Source organism: Lepidochelys kempii, chromosome 9, assembly GCF_965140285.1.
Source record: "Lepidochelys kempii isolate rLepKem1 chromosome 9, rLepKem1.hap1, whole genome shotgun sequence".
Lineage (NCBI taxonomy): Eukaryota > Metazoa > Chordata > Testudines > Cheloniidae > Lepidochelys > Lepidochelys kempii.
In genome coordinates this window covers 48,771,210-48,790,147 of record NC_136388.1, presented here as the reverse complement: position 1 = coordinate 48,790,147, position 18,938 = coordinate 48,771,210, and the positions used below count along the sequence as shown (strand labels likewise).

At 41.2% G+C, this 18,938-nt stretch overlaps 1 protein-coding gene across 4 annotated transcripts in view; it reads right to left on the bottom strand.

Annotated features, from left to right (window-relative positions):
• Nucleotides 1-18,938, bottom strand: part of MSL2 (MSL complex subunit 2) — a 34,929-nt gene extending 15,991 nt beyond the window's left edge. The window contains exons 1-2 of one of the 4 annotated variants that reach the window (XM_073360231.2): nt 18,075-18,937; nt 566-613 (exon numbers count right to left, since the gene is read on the bottom strand). In XM_073360231.2, the coding sequence (XP_073216332.1) occupies nt 566-613; nt 18,075-18,216 (190 nt within the window). In that variant the 5' untranslated portion in view covers nt 18,217-18,937. Of the gene's footprint in view, nt 1-565; nt 614-7,172; nt 7,250-18,074 lie in introns of those variants that run through there. The other 3 variants (XM_078854190.1, XM_073360232.2, XM_073360235.2) reach the window with 3 other exon arrangements.

The window sequence follows — 18,938 nt, the reverse complement described above, 5'->3', positions numbered from 1 at the left end:
GAAACAATTGATGCATCAGGAAATGCACACACAGCAGAATACTTACAAGAAGTAGCAGTAAAAACTATAACAAACTGTCGAAAAAAAATTCAAACTTCTACTACGCAGCTTGGTCACAGACAATGCTGCAAATGTATCCAAGATGAGAAGAAATCATTTAGAAGAGAATGAAGAGTGTCCCAAGCTAACAACATATAGTTGCAGTGCTCATTTGATGCACGTTCTAGCCAAAGACTTCAGTATTCCAGTAATAAAGGCTAATGTTGTTGAAAATTGCAAAATACTTCCGTAACAACCACTGCTCTGCAGCTGCTCTGAAAAAAGTGGGAGGAACCAAGCTAACTCTCCCATAAGATGTGCGATGGAACTCAGTAGTGGACTGTTTTAAGCACTGTATCAAGAACTGGCCTGACCTGATGACAGTTTGTGAACAAAACTGTGAAAAAAAAAAAGATGGCACCGTCACAGCCAAAGTTCTCAACATTGAGCTTAAGAGAAATGTTGAACACATGCTGAGTACCCTGAAGCCTATTTCTGTAGCCTTGAACAAAATGCAGGGAAATACCTGTTTTATTGCTGACGCTGTTGAAATCCAGAACGAACTGAGTGAGATCTTAAAAAGAGAAATATGCAATGACAGAGTTAAATCACAAGCATTAAAAAAACGAATGGGACAAGCACTATCTCCAACTCTTTTTCTTGCAAAGAATCTCAATACTCGGTACCAGGGTCAAACCTTAACTGCTGAAGAAGAGGAGTTGGCTATGACATGGACAACCAACAATCATCCCTCCATAACGCCAACTATAATAAACTTCAGAGTTAAGGGTGAACCATTCAAGAAATATATGTTTGCTGATGTTTTAAAGAAAGTCACACCAGTGAAGTGGTGGAAGTCACTTCAGCACTTGGATTCAGAGACTCTTGAAGTGATAATCTCACTTTTAACAGCAGTAGCTTCTTCTGCCGTTGTAGAAAGAATATTTTCTTCCTTTGGACTAATTCATTCCAAATTGAGAAATCGTTTGGGACCTGAAAAAGCAGGAAAGCTTGTTTTTCTTTTCCAGATTATGAACAAACAAGAAAATGAAGGTGAAGACAACTGAGTTAGATGCAGAACCAAATATTTCAAGATTCTCATATTGACCTGGCTGACATAGTCGATTTAATTTTTAAAAACAAAACAAAAATATTTAATTTAACTATATTGGTTAAAAACAATTTTAACAAAAACAAACCTGATTTTAAAAAACTTGAATGTTTAACTAAATTCAAAAATTCATATGCTTGTTTTGTTAAAATATTATGTTTACTGTTGAAGGAAAAAATCCAGAAAACATAATATTGTTGTTCAAGTTGAATAAAACAATTTGTGTGTCTGTCTGGTGACGTTCTCCTCCTAATACAACATGGCAAGAAAATCCTCCAAATATTAATGATTAACCTATTGAATTGGAGACAGTTCACCTCCCAATGACTTCATAAATATCTGCTTCAATTACCTCTGGTAAATGAAATAACCAAAAAATCATTCATTTTCTGATATAGCTGTAAAACTACTCTGAAAAGTTTTCAAAATAAATCACTTAAATGTATAGTATGTACGGTCTAAAAATGAAACCTACATCTATCTCTGAGTTGTGAAGAATATGTATTAAGGTTATAACAACCAACAAGAATGCACTTTTATGTAGAAATCCGTGATTAAATCAAGTCTTCCTGACTAGTGATTTAAATCATGATTTAAATCAAATCCACCCTGCAACACCTCAAACTTTTCTCCACAAAATTAGGGAATACACACTGGCAACTACCAGTTCTGCATTACCTCTTCAGAGGAGCAGAGTTAAAGATAACTTTATGGATGAGAGTATGTTCTCCTCTGTGTCAGTCCTGGAAACTAAGTACCTCACATGAGGTTTCAAAATAAAACAAGCAAGACAAAAATACTACTATAGGCAGTAATAAATAAGGCCAATGCCCAACAGGTTGTTTTTTTAAATATATTAGACAATTCGAGACATTTCAAAACACACATACAGGAGGAATAAGAATACCTCCTGAAATATGAGGCTTAAACCAATCAAAATCTCAAGAACTCAGCTAACTCAAGTAAGGGACAACCTGGGGGAGAGGGGAAAAGATGCTCTAAGGAGGAAGGGAGTTTGTGCTACTGAGTTAAAACAGAAATTTTGCAATCAGAAATACCCGTGAATAGGAGGTACAGGAGTCATCAACATGTATGGAGAAGGCATTCCTTCCTAACTTGGTATTTTTTCAGCGTGAAGAGCTGATGGTTGGCAGATACCTACTCGGGTTGGTAGCAAATAAATAAATTGCTGGCATCTCCCATTGGAGAAAGATTTGATAGATCAATAACAGATCAAAGGTCTACTTGTGAGAACCTTACATAAACCAACTGAGGTATTTTTTTTCCCTACCCTGCCAGGTATGAAAGCAGGAAAGTTTGTGGCCAAGTCACTGCCAAACCTTCAGGGCTGACTGACAAAGTACAATGCAAAACCGCTTTACTTGTTTATATAAAACATGGTGGCCTGACCACCCATTTAAATCAAGTCCACTTTTAGGATACCAGGTATTAGTACTAATAGGACCACGCTCATTTCCAGAACACTGGTGCAGTAGTTTTTCCTGCAGAAAAAAGCCTCCACAATTTAAACAACTTCTGAACCACTTGACAGTATCAGTATTCCCCTTTCCTTGTTGGGGGGAAGGAAATTGCAGTGAACCACAGGTCCTTGATTCATTCAAGGATACCCTCATTTATTGGCATGGCTAGGCTCCCTTGCTATGGGAAAAAGAGCATGCAGAATAGTTTATAAAACTTTTCCTGCACTTCTGTCAGCTCTGCACTGAGGGTCTCAGTTACACTGGCCAAAAGCTTCTGGAATGCCTTGAAGTTGTCAGATGGGGATGCTGGGTTCTGGGCCACTGCCTTACCTGGAGAAGACATTATGAGGAGCAGACAGAGCAGGGGATCATCATAAATAAAATAGCTTTCCTAGATACTCATCTGGTGGTCAGAAGGCTCGGACTGTTAGGGATGACCTGGTTCTCTGAGGTGGTCTGGGATGGGTCTCTGTCATGCTAAGACAGAGGACCCCACATTGCCAAGCAGGTTCATGGTTCCACTTATTAGGGATAGAGCTAATGTGCATGGGAGATCAGAACGTAAGGGAGATTTTTGGGTTGGGAGAACACAAGTCTGGTCCTCAATCCCCAACTCTGATAATGGTGACAATGACCCACGAGGCCTGATAGAGAAAGATTGGTGGCTGGTTCCAACTTTCAGAGTAACAGCCGTGTTAGTCTGTATTCGCAAAAAGAAAAGGAGTACTTGTGGCACCTTAGAGACTAACCAATTTATTTGAGCATAAGCTTTCGTGAGCTACAGCTCACTTCATTGGATGCATACTGTGGAAAGTTTAGAAGATCTTATTATATACACACAAAGCATGAAAAAATACCTCCTCCCACCCCACTCTCCTGCTGGTAATAGCTTATCTAAAGTGATCACTCTCCTTACAACGTGTATGATAATCAAGTTGGGCCATTTCCAGCACAAATCCAGGTTCTCTCACCCCCCCCCCCACACACACACACAAACTCACTCTCCTGCTGGTAACAGCTTATCTAAAGTGACCACTCTCCTTACAACCTTCCAACTTGGTTCTGAGAAGAATAAGGCAGATCTCAAGATGCAGCTAGCCCTCTTCTCCAATTCAAGGGGATTTCTTCTGGAACCAAACAGGAGCCTGGCATCTGATGGCTACGGTTAGTGTTGACATTGAGGAGCTCTGAAGACACCAACACAGATTGTTCCAAGGAGATGGTGTTGTCTTGAATATCAAAGATGTATACATTTACACTGAGGTTAAGATAGAAGTGGGAGGCAGATCTATTGAAAGACTCTGGGTAAGGATAAAAGGGGTAACACACAAGGGTGATGTCATGGTAGTGGCCTATGAATACATAATCAGGAAGAGGCAGCTGATGAGATTTTTTTTTTAAAAAACAACAAAATCATCCAAAACACAGGACTTGTTGGTGACTGTGGACTTAAACTACCCAGACATCTGTTGGAAAAATAACAGACTATGGCACAGATCATCAAACATGTCCTTCGAATACACTGGAGACAACTTTTTACTACAGAAGGTGGAGAAAGCAATGAGGCTATTTTGGATTTGGTTCTGACAAATAGGGAGGAAACAGTTGAGAAGCTGAAGAGGGAAGGCAGCCTGGGTGAAAGTGATCATGAAATGATAAAGTTCATGATTCTAAGGAATGGTAGGAGGGAAAACTGCAGAATAAAGGCAATGGACATCAAGAAGCCAAACTTCAGCAAATTCAGAATTGGGAAGCAAGTCTAAGGGAAAAAAGAGTTCAGGAGAGTCGTCAATTCTTTTTTAAAGAGACATTAATAAGGACAGAAGAGCAAACTATACCAATGCATAGGAAAGATAGGAAATATGGGACAAGGTCACTATGGCTTAACCAGATCTTCAATTACGTGAAGCTCAAAAAGAGATTCAAACAAGAGGAGGAAACTAGGTAAATTTACAAAGTATGAATATTAAAAAAACCCAACATAAGCACATAGGAACAAAATTAGAAAGACCAAGATACAAAATGAGGTTAAACTCGCCAGGTGTTTAAAGGGTAAAAAGAAAGCATTTTATAAATACATGTGAAGCAAGAGGAAGACCAGGGACAGGATAGGCCCATTACTAAATGAGGAGGGAAAGACAATGACATAAAATGCAACATTGACCAAACTGTTTCAGTTTTCACCAAAGAAGTTAATAGTGATTGGACAACTAACATAGCAAACATCAGTGTAAATGTGGTAGGATCTGAGGCTAAAATAGAAAAAAGAACAAGTTAAGAATGACTTAGATAAGTTAGATGTCTTCAAGTCAGCAAGGCCTGATAAAATACATCCTAGAATATTTGAGGAATTAGTAGAAGAGATCTCTGAGCCATTAGCAATTACCTTTGAGAACTTGTGGAGGACAGGAGAGACACCAGAGAACTGGAAAAGGGCAAATATAATACTTATCTAAAAAAGGGAAATAAGGACAACCCAGAGAATTGTAAGATAATGGAGCAAATAAGCACACCATTAATTTGCAAGCAACTAGAAGATAAGGTCATAAGTAATTGTCAACATGGATTTGTCAAGAACAAATTATGTCAAAAAACCTAATATCTTTCTTTAACAAGGTAACAAGTCATGTGGATAGGGGATGAAGTAGTACATGTCAGACATCTCGACTTTAGTAAGGCTTTTGGTACTGTCTTACATGTCCTTAGCCTAAACAAACTAATAAAATATTACCAGAATTAACCCACTATTAGGTGGGTGCAGAGTTGGCTCGAAAACCGTACTCAGAGAGCAATTATCACTAGTTCATAATGAAGCTGGAAGGACATATCAAGTGGGGTCCTGCAGGGATCTGTCCTGGGTCTGGTTCTATTCAGCATCTTCATAAGTGATTTGGATAATGATTCAGCAAGTATTCTTATAAAGTTTGCAGATGATACCAAGCTTGGAGGGACTGAAAGCACTTTGGAGGACAGGATTAGAATTCTTTGTGATCTTGACAAACTAGAGAAATGGTCTGAATTACACAGGCCGAAATTCAGTAAGGACAAATGCAAAGTACTATACTTAGAAAGGAATAATCAATTGCGCAAATACAAAAAGGAAAAAGACTGCCTACAAAGGAGTACTACAGAAAAGGATCCGGGAGTTACAGTAGATCACAACCTAACTATGAACCAACAATATACAGTAAAAGGTGTGTTATCTGGCCCTGTACCAACCAGAAAGCTTTATAAACCGGCATTTCTAATCTTCATAGAAAGTCCGGTTTATAGTCCGGTTGGTGTGGGGCTGGCAGGCTCCCTACCTGGCTCCACATGGCACCCTGGAAGGGGCGACATGTTCCTAGGCGGAGGAATGGCCACGAGGATGTGAAGAGAAAGGGGCTATGTGGGAAGTGGCCCAAGGAATAGCAGCAGCAACAAAATTAAAAGGAAGCAGCATGTGGCTGCTATTTGTAGGGTCCCTGGGAGAAGTGTTGTTTAGAGGCCCAAGTGAAGGGCAGGACTCAGAGTCTCCAGGGAGAAGGCCCTGGGGGCACTGCTCTATAACAAGGCAGGGACAGATTGAAAGCTAGACAGGAAGGGGCTGAAAACTGAGCCCAGAGACAGGGTTAAAGACAATAACAAGGGCACAGGGACAGGCCCTGTTGGACCTTTCACCCCAGAAGAGGTTTTGTTCATTCATGCGTTAGACTATGCGTGACTTAGTCGGAGGGCTGAGTCACTGATGACCCACCTGACTAGCTTAACAGCCGACAGGGGGTGCTGGGAGCAGAGAGCGCGTGCAGGTTCACACCCAACAAACAGAAGGTACTCATGAGAGGAGAGGTAAGTGGCAAATCGTCACAGGAACAAATATTTAATAATGGGCTCCTCAATCTATCAGAGAAATATAACATGATCCAATAGCTGGAAGTTGAAGCTAGATAAATTCAGACTGGAAAGAAGATGTAAACTTTTAACAGTGAGAGTAATTAACCACAGGAACAATTTACCAAGGGTTGTGGTGGATTCTCCATCACTGAGAATTTTTAAAATTGAGATTGCATGTTTTTCTACAAGATCTTGCTCTAGGAATTATTCTGGGGAAGTTCTATGGCCTGTGTTATAGAGGATGTCAGACTAGATAATCACATTATAAAAAAATTGAATAGGCGCCGTTTCAAGAATTTCATTCTTGAAAAGCTCTTATCCAGTTTCTTCAAAACTTTTGCAGCATCTTCTCTCAGAGAGACAATCATAAAAACTTGCATGCATTTGTAAGTGGGAAATTTCTGTGGTGTTCTAATGGGGGTTTGTGTGTGCCTCAATTTCCCCTATATTTTGCATGGCTACCCAGTGGGGGAAAAGAGGTCTAGTTTGCTCTCAGGACAAGCTAAGAGCTACAGGTGTGTGCATCTGAGCCTGAATGCATCATTAAAAAGGACTGACCAATACCAACCCCATATAAATGGAAAATCTGAGCAGACAATGGGAAACCCAATCACCAGGACATTGACACCTTGCAACCAATGACTCAGAGGGAGATGAATTTCCCTTACCTCTCAGCAGGGAAGCTGAGCAAAGATTCCAGCTTGAAAACACAGGAACGGAAAGTGTGAAGTGTAGGGATAAAGTGCTGGTTTCTGGAGGAAGCTGGGAGCTGTCTCACTGGTAACTGAAGAGGTCAAACAGAGAGATAGCCTAAATATGTGGTTCACTACAGCTTGGCTGGAGCTCTGGGTTAACCAGAACGGATTATGCTTTAACCTTCATTTCTCTGTGCTGACCTAAGGACTTTCAGACCCTGTGCGCCAAGGGACTAATAAATGGTTATGTTGTTTTGAAAAGGCTGCCTGTGTTGCTGTAAATACCCACTGAGATCTGGGCTACAGACCTATATTAGTATAACTACATTGCTCAAGGATGTGAAAAATTCACACCCTTGAGTAACGTAGTTATAGTAACCTAACACTCAGCGTAGACAGCGCTATGTTGGCGCTTCTCCCGGAGCCATAGCTACCACCTCTCAGAGAGGTGGATTAACTAAGCCAATGGGAGAGCTCTCCCCCATCTGCTTAGAGTGTCTTCATTAAAGCGCTACATGGCGCCAATGCAGAATTGTAAGTGTAGACATGCCCTGAAGGGGCACAGTATAAGCCTCCTGCTAGAGGTCTGGGTTGGCTGGATTCTCTGCAGGGAATCATTGAGAGAGACAGGGATTGCTGATGCCGACAGTCCAGTCTTGGAATCTTGGAGGCCACATGCTTGCCCCTGTGGAACCATGTGGGTCCTTGGGGCCTGGCACACTAAAGGGGTCACTCTCAGGAGATGGGTTACAGGCTGGGGCACAGACCAGACTCTGTGACCCTATGAAAGCATTAGCTATAGAGGAGCAACTACTCACAAACCTGGAGAGACAGGACACATACCACACTCCAAAATAACAAACATATGCAGCTTGATCTAAAGAAATATCTATTACCTATAGAAGGATCTATGTTATTTCTAAGCTGCAAACAAACAGGCAATATGGTCATTCAAATACAAAACCTAGCCTGCTCCCATTGAAGTCAATGGCAAAAAAATCTATCTATATCAATGATATCAATCTATCTCAAGATTTGATAATAAAACAACCCAATATTTGAGCACCTTCCAAATAAAATTGATTAGCAATACCAAAGTTCCTAATGGACTTCATGAAGTCTCTGGCTTGTCTCCTTTTTAGGGGTATAAAAATTCTGGTGTTTTCGTACCCCATGTGGGAACAGCACTGGGTCACAAACTACAATCACAGAAGTACAATTTAATTCTCTTCATACTTTGCAGAAATATTCTCTGTTGCCAACAAAGTAAATCTGTCCCTGTAGTTAAGACTGCAATCAGTTGCCACTATATAAAGCCTAATTTTTCACTCCTTTAACTTTTTTCATAGATTTTAAAGCCAGAAGGGATCATTATGGTCATCTAACCTGCCCTCTTGTGTAATACAGACCACAGAATTTCACCCAGTGATTCCTCAAATAAGCTCACATGCTCTAGGTTTTAGAAAGCCATTCAATATTGATTTAACATCTAATTTTTGGGTTGGCAAAATTAGTTTAAAATTTGCCAGATTTACTCTGATAACAAAAGAGAAATTTTGAAAATTCAAACGGTTTTTGACTTAAGTCATTAAATACTTTCTTGATCTGGAGTTGACTTGTCTGTCACCCTTTTGCTCAAGAGCAGTTTACCTCTTCATTCTTTATGTATAATCAAACCTCTGAAAATTCATACATTTGTTGTAATTAGCAACATTAATTTATTTTTGTTATGGATTTCAAAGCACTATATGTAGTTAATGCATTCAATGAATGTTTATGGTTATCCTACTGATAGCTAGAACATGTTTTGAATGTTTTAAAGTAAATACTTTTTGAGATTTAAATATTTTAAAAGGACTCCTAAGGCATTCAATTTTTGCATCAAGTTATCTAGGTACTCTGAAACTGCATAAAACAAAAAGGGTTCTGATTCCATCAAAATTAAATAACTATCTCCACAATATTACAACAATAAATAAACTTCTCTCCTAAAATGCATGAGAGAAGAGAGATGGAGTTCAGTATTACTAGAAGGTTAAAATATCCAGGAACTCATAGACAAAGACGACGGTGCAGAATGAAATCTAGAGGTGAGGGGTTTAAAGATTAATTCATTGCCAAGAACTTGTAAGGTGTTGACATCATGGCTTAGCTAGGCAGTTCACTACCCAGAAAAGTTATGCTGTGCTATGACACAGTCAGAGGAGATGGAAGATTATGATCTGTTTTGGTGACCTGCCAGAGGAGACTGATGGAAATGGTTAGATTTCATAGATCTTAAAAAGGATAATATGATTGATGGTTGTTGATGGTTTACAATGGTGGGCGGCTTCATCTTCTGTCCATGATAATCAATATGGTAACCCCCAACTGGCTTTGCACTCACATGTTACTCTGGTTTTACTGATGAACCAAGTAAGGAGACTACTAGAACAATGGTGGCTGAAGTCTTTTGCTATATCTGGCCAAGTATGATTTAAATAATTGTTTATGCTCTAGCTGTTTAGAAGAAAAAGAATCCTTTCCTCAAAACAGATTCTTCCGTTCCCATCTCTACCATGGGACAGAAATACTTCAATCTCAAACTGTAGAATGTAATGGTGGGTCCATTACAATGGTATAATCCTGCATTATGAAACTTCAGTCTCATCTCAGATATAGGAACCAAAATGTGGCCAGCTATGGATTAAGGCAGCAACCACCTACAACAGCTACACATTTGTTATGGCAGGCATTAATTCCTGAGTTAATCCAAAAGAAGAATTATGTTTGGATATTGTGTGGATATGGATGTCAGCCAACTTGGTCAGCCTCAGTGTCTTCAGCACCCCAAGGAGGAACCTGAGAACCCCAGTAAGAATCTCTGGGGTGAAAGAGGGTAACCTACAAATCAATATTAGGTTCATTTTAATTCCATACCGACCTCAGCCAGTTGTAGACAGTTTTTCAGCAGAAATGCTTAATTTTATATTAGCTGGAAAAAGCATGGTCAATCCTCCCTCCAGATTACCTTTCAACTTATCCTGAGCCAAAGGAAGAACTTTTTTGTTTACAACCAATTTAAGCTAAACTGGTATAACTTTCTTGTGTAGTCAAGACCTATGCGATATACAGCAAGCAACCCTAAACAAGGAGTTTTCCCAGGTGTAAAGCCCAGGAGCTGATACTTCATGACTAGGGCTAACCTTAGCTAAAATTCCTGCAAAAGGTCTTCTATGGAAAAGAGTTCCTCTGGAAAGGGGCTAAACCCTACAAAAGTTAACTCTCCCATCTCCCCTCTGCCACCTCTTTCCCAGGTACCTCCACATATAGCAACTATATGTACATTTACAATATCATAACTTTCTCCTTTAAAAAAAAAACTACTTAAACATTCCCTTATTTCTACATTGGGGGGATTTTTATAAATTATGTTGGTGATCATCAGGGGAATGGAGGAAGGGCAATTGCAATGGAGGGCCATGTGTAGGTATCCTGTTCATCCCACTGGTGATGGTCTACCTGCCCAAAGTCGTCACATTATTCACAAACTTTGAAAGAGGTGTATTTTGATATTTCCTCATGTACATTTTCAAGGGCAGGAATGGTTAAATGTGTTTAAAACTGCCAGTATTTGATAACCAGACAACACTATTTTCCATCAGTGAAGATGGAAGGGAAAAAAAGAAAAACGTATGTCAATGAAAAGTATTTGTCAAGCTCTGAACCAATCCAGGCTGCTTTTGAAATGCGAAAGGAAACACTGGGATCTGGTTCATCGACTTCTCAGTCTTCATTCCACTTGACCTAGGAAGAATGCTATTCAATGCAGAGTTCTAGAACTCCACTTAACCACCTTTATTTAATAGGGATTGTCTTTATTCTGTGAGGAATCATCCACAACTATAAGGGAGAGCCCAATATTTGTATTCACCTAATTGAAGTTATGCATGAGTAACTGGAGTTCTTTGCATGTGTTGCTTCTGCCTATTCCCACGTGTGGGACACCTCCCTCTTCCATTTCCAGACACCTGAGAGCCTTGGAACTTTCTAGAAAGTAACACCTATTTGGGAGCCACACAAACATCTTTTCACAACCCTGAAAGTTCAGAGCAGAGGTTATTAGTATATGTGCTGCCAAAGCGAGCACATATAAGGGTTGTATGGCCCCAACTGCTTTCATCCTTTCAGTTAAAAATTAGACTTCAGTGAATTAACGCAGAACTCCAAGCAATTCTTGAAGGACTCCAGTTAGTGATACGTAACATTTCCTCTAAGATATCCTTTGCATGTTTTTACATGTGGGAGTTTAGTGAGCAGTACACCTAGGAAGGTGAACTGAGCTGTTCTAACTAAACAAGGATGGCAGAATTGCCCTCCAAAAGATAGCTTTAGCCCTGGATGCTGAAACAAGAGAAAAATGCAGAAAAAAGCAATTCCCTGTACCAGACTAACATGGAGATGCTGCCTGAGTCCTAGTGAAATAATCCCTAAACCCTACATGATCTGGGATCCTAGTTAATGTGTAAAAGTTTCAACACACAGCTTAATTCACTTAGACCAGTGGTTCTCAACCAGGGGTATGCATACACCTGGGGGTATACAGAAGTCTTCCAAGGGGTACATCACCTCATCTAGATATTTGCCTAGTTTTACAACAGGCAACATAAAAATCACCAGCAGTCAATACAAACTAAAATTTCATACAATGACATGTTTATATTGCTCTATATACTATACACTGAAATGTAACTACAATATTTATATTCCAACTTATTTATTTCATAAATATGTGGTAAAAATAAGAAGCAATTTTTCAGTAATAGTACGCTGTGACACTTTTGTATGTTTATGTCTTATTTTGTAAGCAAGTACTTTTTAAGTGAGGTGAAACTTGAGATATGAAAGACAAATCAGACTCCTGAAAGGGGTATAGTAGTCTGGAAAGGTTGAAAGCCACTGACTTAGACAAACACTGCATGAAAATGATTTTTCCCCCTATAATGATCCCCACAAGTACAAATATTCTAGGGCACTAGAGTGACAGTTTTTCTGGGTAATTCTAAAACAGACAGTGATATAAAATAGCTACATAATATAGTAGGTAAGTGTCCTAGAACAGCAAAGACTGTTTCATCTATTCCACCGCATTCTTTCATTTGTTCATACATTATTTAATTAATGCTCAGTGATGCCATTAAAGTTGCTATACACACCTGACCAAAAAACCTCCCACAAAAGCAAGGAAACAGTTAAGCCACCTACCAATATATACCCTCTATTTCCTCATCAACAAGCAAAACACTCTTCCACCACCATATCTAGTGTACACCACAAACCGTGAACCTTTAGAACCGCCTCTCCCTGCAAAGTGCTAAGCTAGTATTTCTGTGGCAGTTTGTGGCCACATTAAGCTAACTCACTTTCTAGTATAAAAGTTTAACCGGGAAAGTTCCAGTTTTCCAAATTTAGTGTTTGTAAGAGTAAGAGTTATCAATTGTCTGTTAGTGACAAGCTGATGCTGAAAAGTCAGCTGAACTTCTGAACAAGCCCTGAAGGGGTCCAAATTATCTAAGGAATCTAGAAACAAGGTGAGAAAAAAATATATTAAAGCAGTAGAAAAAGCACTTATAACCTTTCCCTTCAAATAGTAACTACCTTTTCCATAGTGGAAGAATATGTTGCATAAATGTTTACAAAACTTTGTTTTTAGAATGAATTGTAATATTAACAAACCATACTTTAACAGCAAGACGACCTGAGGGTGTGCATTAGTAAGCTTAATTTTTATGCCCCAAACACATCTAAGGAATGCACCAATGCCTCACAGAAACCCTAGAGTGTTTTGTTTCTACATCATCAGCTCTTTGGAGAAGAGTCTTCTTGCATTTGTCTGTAAAAGCATCACGCACACCTACAGCACTGTAAAAGTAAATATCACTGTATGGTCATGTCTACACTCCAGATGTGCATCAGTGTAACTTCATCAGTACAATTACACTGTAGCAAACCCACAGTGTAGAGACCATGCACTGATGCAGAGTTTACTCTAGTAACTTACATTGGTGCAGCATATCTACATTACGTGTAAGTTCATCAATATATTTACACCAGTGGAAATTTTCCTAATAAACCAGGCCTGTGTTAGAGTTTTAATTGTCATGCCACAACTAACTTCTGCCAAGACTGGTGTACACAGCCCTCTAACATGTAGCACTCCGCCCTGTGTGGAACCTGCTGGCACAAACTAAAAGGTATAGTGTGCAATACCTAGTGCACACTAAATACCTTTTAGTTGTGCCAGCAGGGTCTACACAGGGTGGTTCAGAGCTCTCTGCAATTCGCACCTCCATAGACCAGTCTGCAGACAAGCCCTAAGACAGTTTTAAAAGTATTATCAAGAGAATGTGAGATTTCTTCTGCTTTAAGGAATTACTATACCTCAAAACTGATTTCAGCCACTGTATATGCTTGCCCTTTTACAGATTTCTGTTTTGGAAGAACCTAGAATGTTAAATGAGATATCTTTAGGGTGGTATCAGAAGATTAATTAGGCATAACAGAACAAAATTTTAAAAGGTGAAACTTAAGTTACATTTCAAGAAAAGTCTCCTGATGGTGAGATATATTAAGCTGTGGAATAGTCTCCTAAGGGAAGTGCGGGAAGTCCTATCACTTGGGACTTTTAAAACTACTAGACTATACAATATACTGTTCTTTATTTTGTACGCTGCATCCAAAATTTGTGCACATTAAAATAAATTCTGGCGTTTAAGACTTTATGAACAAGGCAGTAATCTGGCAACACATTCTGTGCAGGGGGACACTGGATCCACCTGAAACCCCACTTAAGTGAACAGAGCTCCACTTCATCATAGAATCTAAAAACAACAACACAGAGGCAAAAAGAGGGACTGGAGATAAGGAAGCAGACAAAAAGCATGGACTCCACAAAACAGATTGGGAGATAAAGTATGAATCATACTAATTTCTTATTTTAGTAGCTACATTTTTTTAAAATGAAATGATCAATTTGTTTTTAATAGTTAAATGAAGGATTGTGGAACAATGTGGGTTTAGAGGAAGGCTTAAAAGGAGAGAGGGTGCCTGGAGCACAAGATCAGGAATAAGTTAATTTCTACATAAGTCAGTTTTAAACCTGCATCAGAGCCCATACAGGAGTTTGCACAGGTTTAACTAAATTAAATGGGGTTTTAAAATTAATTTTAGTGAAACTGGCTCAGCAATTTCTGCATGTAGACAAGGCAGACTGCTTAAAATTCTTTGGTTTTTGTTAATGCCTGTTTAACTGCAACTATTAACATTTTGGATAAAGGAAGCATTTGTTAAAGATCCAACATCCATTGCCCATTTAATTAGAGTCAAACACAGCCCTCATATTTTCTCATTATTTCTCATCCCAGACTTGCTCTCCTGATATTTCTAATTTAAAAAGCCAATAAAAACTTTAAAAATCATTAAAATTGCCTAAAAAGGGAACAAATCCAATTATAAAGTTATTTTTAGGTCATCTTTAATACCTATTTAACTTCAATGACTAACATTTTGGAGAAAGTACACCTTTGTTAAAGATTCATTAACTATCCCTGCCTCTACTTCTTCAATAAGGAAATGAGAGCTTACAATACACATCCATGAAACACTTTGAGGTCTTCCAGAAAATAAACCAGGGAAAAATCATACTTGACATTGCTGATATTTCCAAATTAAAAAACAAAAAACAAAAAGAATAAGGTTTTTTTGGTGGGAAGGGCAGGGAGCAGTTGCGAGAATTCAGGCCATCCCTACACATCAAGAAAGCAGCAAAAACAGCACAAATCTATGGAGGAAAGCAAACAGAAAAGGATGACTGGTCTACCACAGTGAAAGAGACAGAAAAGGCAAGGAAGAAGAAGATGGAAAAGAAAAGACAGCTCCTGAACTTCACCACTGATGACCGAAGAAAGAGCAATCTCAGTGGAGCATGAAAACAAGACTACAGAGGGCCAAGGAGAAAGTTAGCAGAGAGAAAGTCAAGGCAATGAAAATAAATAAAGCAGCTTGGTTAAGAAGGGCAGGAGGGAGATGGGACAGTAGTTAAAGACAGGAGGAGGTATTAAGGGAAGGATTTTTTAAAATAAGAGAAATAGCATATGGGAAGACAAAAGTAAAGGGGCCTGATGAAAGAGATTAAGCATGAGCAAGGAAAGATGATAGAAGGATTAAGGGAGGTCAAGGGGTAGAGCAGGGATTCTCAACCTTTTTCTTTCTGAGGCCCCCCCCAACATGCTATAAAAAATTCACAGCCCACCTGTGCCACAACAACGGTTTTTCTGCATATAAAAGCCAGGGCTGGCATTAGGAGGGTAGCAAGCAGGGCAATTATCCAGGGCACCACCCACAGGGGTCCCGCCAAGCTAAGTTGCTTAGGCTTTGGCTTCAGCCTCGGGTCGCAGGGTTCGGGGCCCCAGGCTTCAGCCCCATGCATTGCGGCTCTGGATTTCTGCCCTGGGCCCCAGCAAGTCTAATTCCAGCCCTGCTTGGCAGACCCCCTGAAATTTGCTCACGGCCCCCCAGGGGACCCCAGACCCCTGGTTGAGAACCAATGAGGTAGAGACCAGAGTCAAACGATCGGGCGGAGGGGTGGAGAAGAATCATATTATGTTAGTGACTAGGGTTAAGTAGAACATTGAGTCAGATGGGAGCAGTATCTGTACTATAAGAAACAATCCTACCTTCGTGTTGAAAGCAGGGGTAGGGATGGTAGTAAATCTGACCTAACCTCTAATTTATATGATTTTAAGGCCTAGTCTACTTATAAACATTAGTTTGACCTAGCTATACTACTCAGGGCTGTGAAATGTTTCATGCCACGTGCACTGTAGTTAGCTTGACCGAACCCTCTCTATAGATGCAGCTAGATCGACAGAAGAATTCTTCTGTCAACCTAACTACCACCTCTCAGTGAGCTGGCTTAACTACACATTGACAAAAAATCCCTTCTGTTGATATACAAAATGCCTACACTATGGCACTGTAGCAGTGCTGTATTGTAGACATACCCTCCCGGGAACAACCAGCAGCTCCTATATAGGAAACAGCATCTGAGACTAACTGAGAAGACTTATCACCTAAGGCCCTGATCCTAAGTAGTCTCACTGAAATCAAACTGAATTACCCATTCATGTGCTTACCTTTACTACCAGGAGTAGCTCAGTGGGACTACTCATGGTAATAAAGTTAAGCATAAGACAACTTTGCAGGATAAGGGTCTGAATCAGCAACATAAAATGGAACACAGGAACTGACATACTGAATCAGACCAGTATCATGTCTCCAATAACAGCCAGTATCTCATGTTTTAAAGAAACCACACAGCAGGAAGTTATGGAATAACCTATCTGCATGAAGCATTTTATTCTAAACCCCACCTGTGAGAGTTAGATTTCTGTCCAAAAGCATGAGGGATTATATCCCTTCCGAATTTTTTTTTGTCTATTTTAATCCTTACTGTTGTAATGCTATATGTCTGTGTTATCCATATGAATGTCAGGTCCTTTTTTGAATCCTATTAAGCTCTTGGCCACAACGATATCTTATGGCAATGAACTATATGGGGTAATTATTTGTTATGTGAAATTTTTTTCAGTTTTAAATTTGCTGCCTCTTAATTTAACTGACTGTCCCTTTGTTCTTCCATTATGAGAAAAGGAGAATAAAAGTTCCTGGTCTACTTTCTTTATGCCATTGTGTTTTGTTTATCTTTTGTCACATCCCCACCTTGTTCATCTGCTTTCTAAAAAAACTGTCCCAATTTTTTTTCCTGTTCTATCAATGGAAGTTTTCCCACTACTTCTAATCATTCTTATCACTCACTACTGAGTGCTCTCTTTTTCAGCTATATCCTTTGTGAGGTAGACTGACCATAACTGACCCACAGTATTTCAGGAAAGGAGTATACTTTGATTCTATAATAGCATACTTTCTGTATTAGTGTCTTTATGCATCCCAATGTTTTGTTTTCCTTTTTGACCAGTACTGCACACTTTCCAGAAATCTTTTAAAGACAATCAAGAGCAACTAGTTTTTAAGGCAGCTGAGAATTGTACTCTCCATTCCCAGCTAGCAATACAAACCCACAACAACTTGCACATGCTCCCAATCTAGCCACACAAGAATGCCACCAGCTCTATTTCCACCAACAGCATCCTATCCCCTCACTCAGTGCACTTAGCCACTGCATGAACTGCACTGGCACACCTATTGCTTTGCAAACCAAGTAGATAGGGAAATACAGTACACCCACGTGTAAATGTTTTGATTCCCATGCCTGTTGCCAAAACATTTTGGTTCTAATTCAGCTTCTCTGTAACAGGACACAAAGGTTACAAGTTACTATATACAATAATCTGAGATACTGAATGCTTCTTTTTGCACAAAGCTATACTTAAAAAATTTGGACTCAATTAGCAAGGTTTCTATATCTGCATGTTTTCCAGTGGAGTTGGAAACTTTCATGGTAAATCCTTTATTGGCTATCTTATAAGATCTCAAAAATTAGAGGGATTTTGTTCCCAGCACACTCATTCTTGGAATGTTGTCTACATTTCTCCAATTTGTTGAGGCACAAGGTGAGCAATTTTGGAGTTGTTGGAAAATATGCAATAGGAGTGTGGGGGGGAAAATCTAACTTCACTGAAAGCTATACAGATTCCTAAAAGGTGTTACACCTTATAGATGTGCCCCACTCTCCTGGAAAGGCGTTAAACAACGGTAAGATTTGTGTTATTTCCCATTTAAGTGGGTGTAAAAATAATCAGGCTTCAGCGCTGTTGGTTCCCAAGGGTGCACAAGGCCCCGAATTCATTGTGCAGCGAACAATATAAAGCTCCTCACCGCAAACACAGCAGGAGAGGGACTGTCGGAAGTAAGGCAGGAGCTTGGTGACCTCAGAGAAGGCCTGGGGGTCGCCGGGGTCGTAGTTGAGCACCAGGCGGCTCGCTGACACGTAGAGAGCAGTGGCATTCACCGGGTTCATCGCAGCCGCTCCAACGCCCTCGGCTCCGGGGTGAGAAGAAAGGGCGGCGGCTAGTCCGCGCCGGCCGAGAGTCAGCGGGGGTCCGGGGCCCCTGGAGCCGAGCGGCAGCCCGAGCGGGGGGCCGGGGCCGAGGCGCTGCCCGGCGCGGGCTGGGCGGGGCCAAGGGCCGCGCTGCGCCGGGCTCGCTCGTCGCCCCGCAGGGCCCGCCCGGCCCTCTCCGGCAGTGTCACGGGGCCGGGGCCTGGCTTGTCCGGCGGTGGCGAGGCTCCTCCTCCGCCTGTAGCGGGCCCGGCGGCGGCGCTATTCCAGGCTGCGGGCCATGCCGGGCCGCCCGCCCGCCGGGCCTGCTCCTGTCGGCCACACGCCCTCACCCGTCCCGCCTGCGGCTTAGCAGGGGCCCCGCATGGGGGCGCGGGGCGGGGAGGAACCGCGAGCCCAGCGCAGGGCGGCGGCGGCGGCCCGGGCCGCGGCTCCCGATCCAACAGCGGGGGAGGGGGCGGATGCACCGGGCCTCAGCACCGCCGCATCACCGCGCCGCTACCGCGGCCTCCTGCGCGGGGCCGATGGTTTCCCCCGCTGGGCCCTCGGCAGGATCCGCTGCGCGCCGCAATGTCAATAGCAACCGTTAGAGCCAAACCGTCACTGCGGAGCCATCGCTGCCACCGCCGCCTGGCTCCGCGCACGGCGCATGCGCGGCCCGGCCGCCGCTCTCCCCGCAGCAG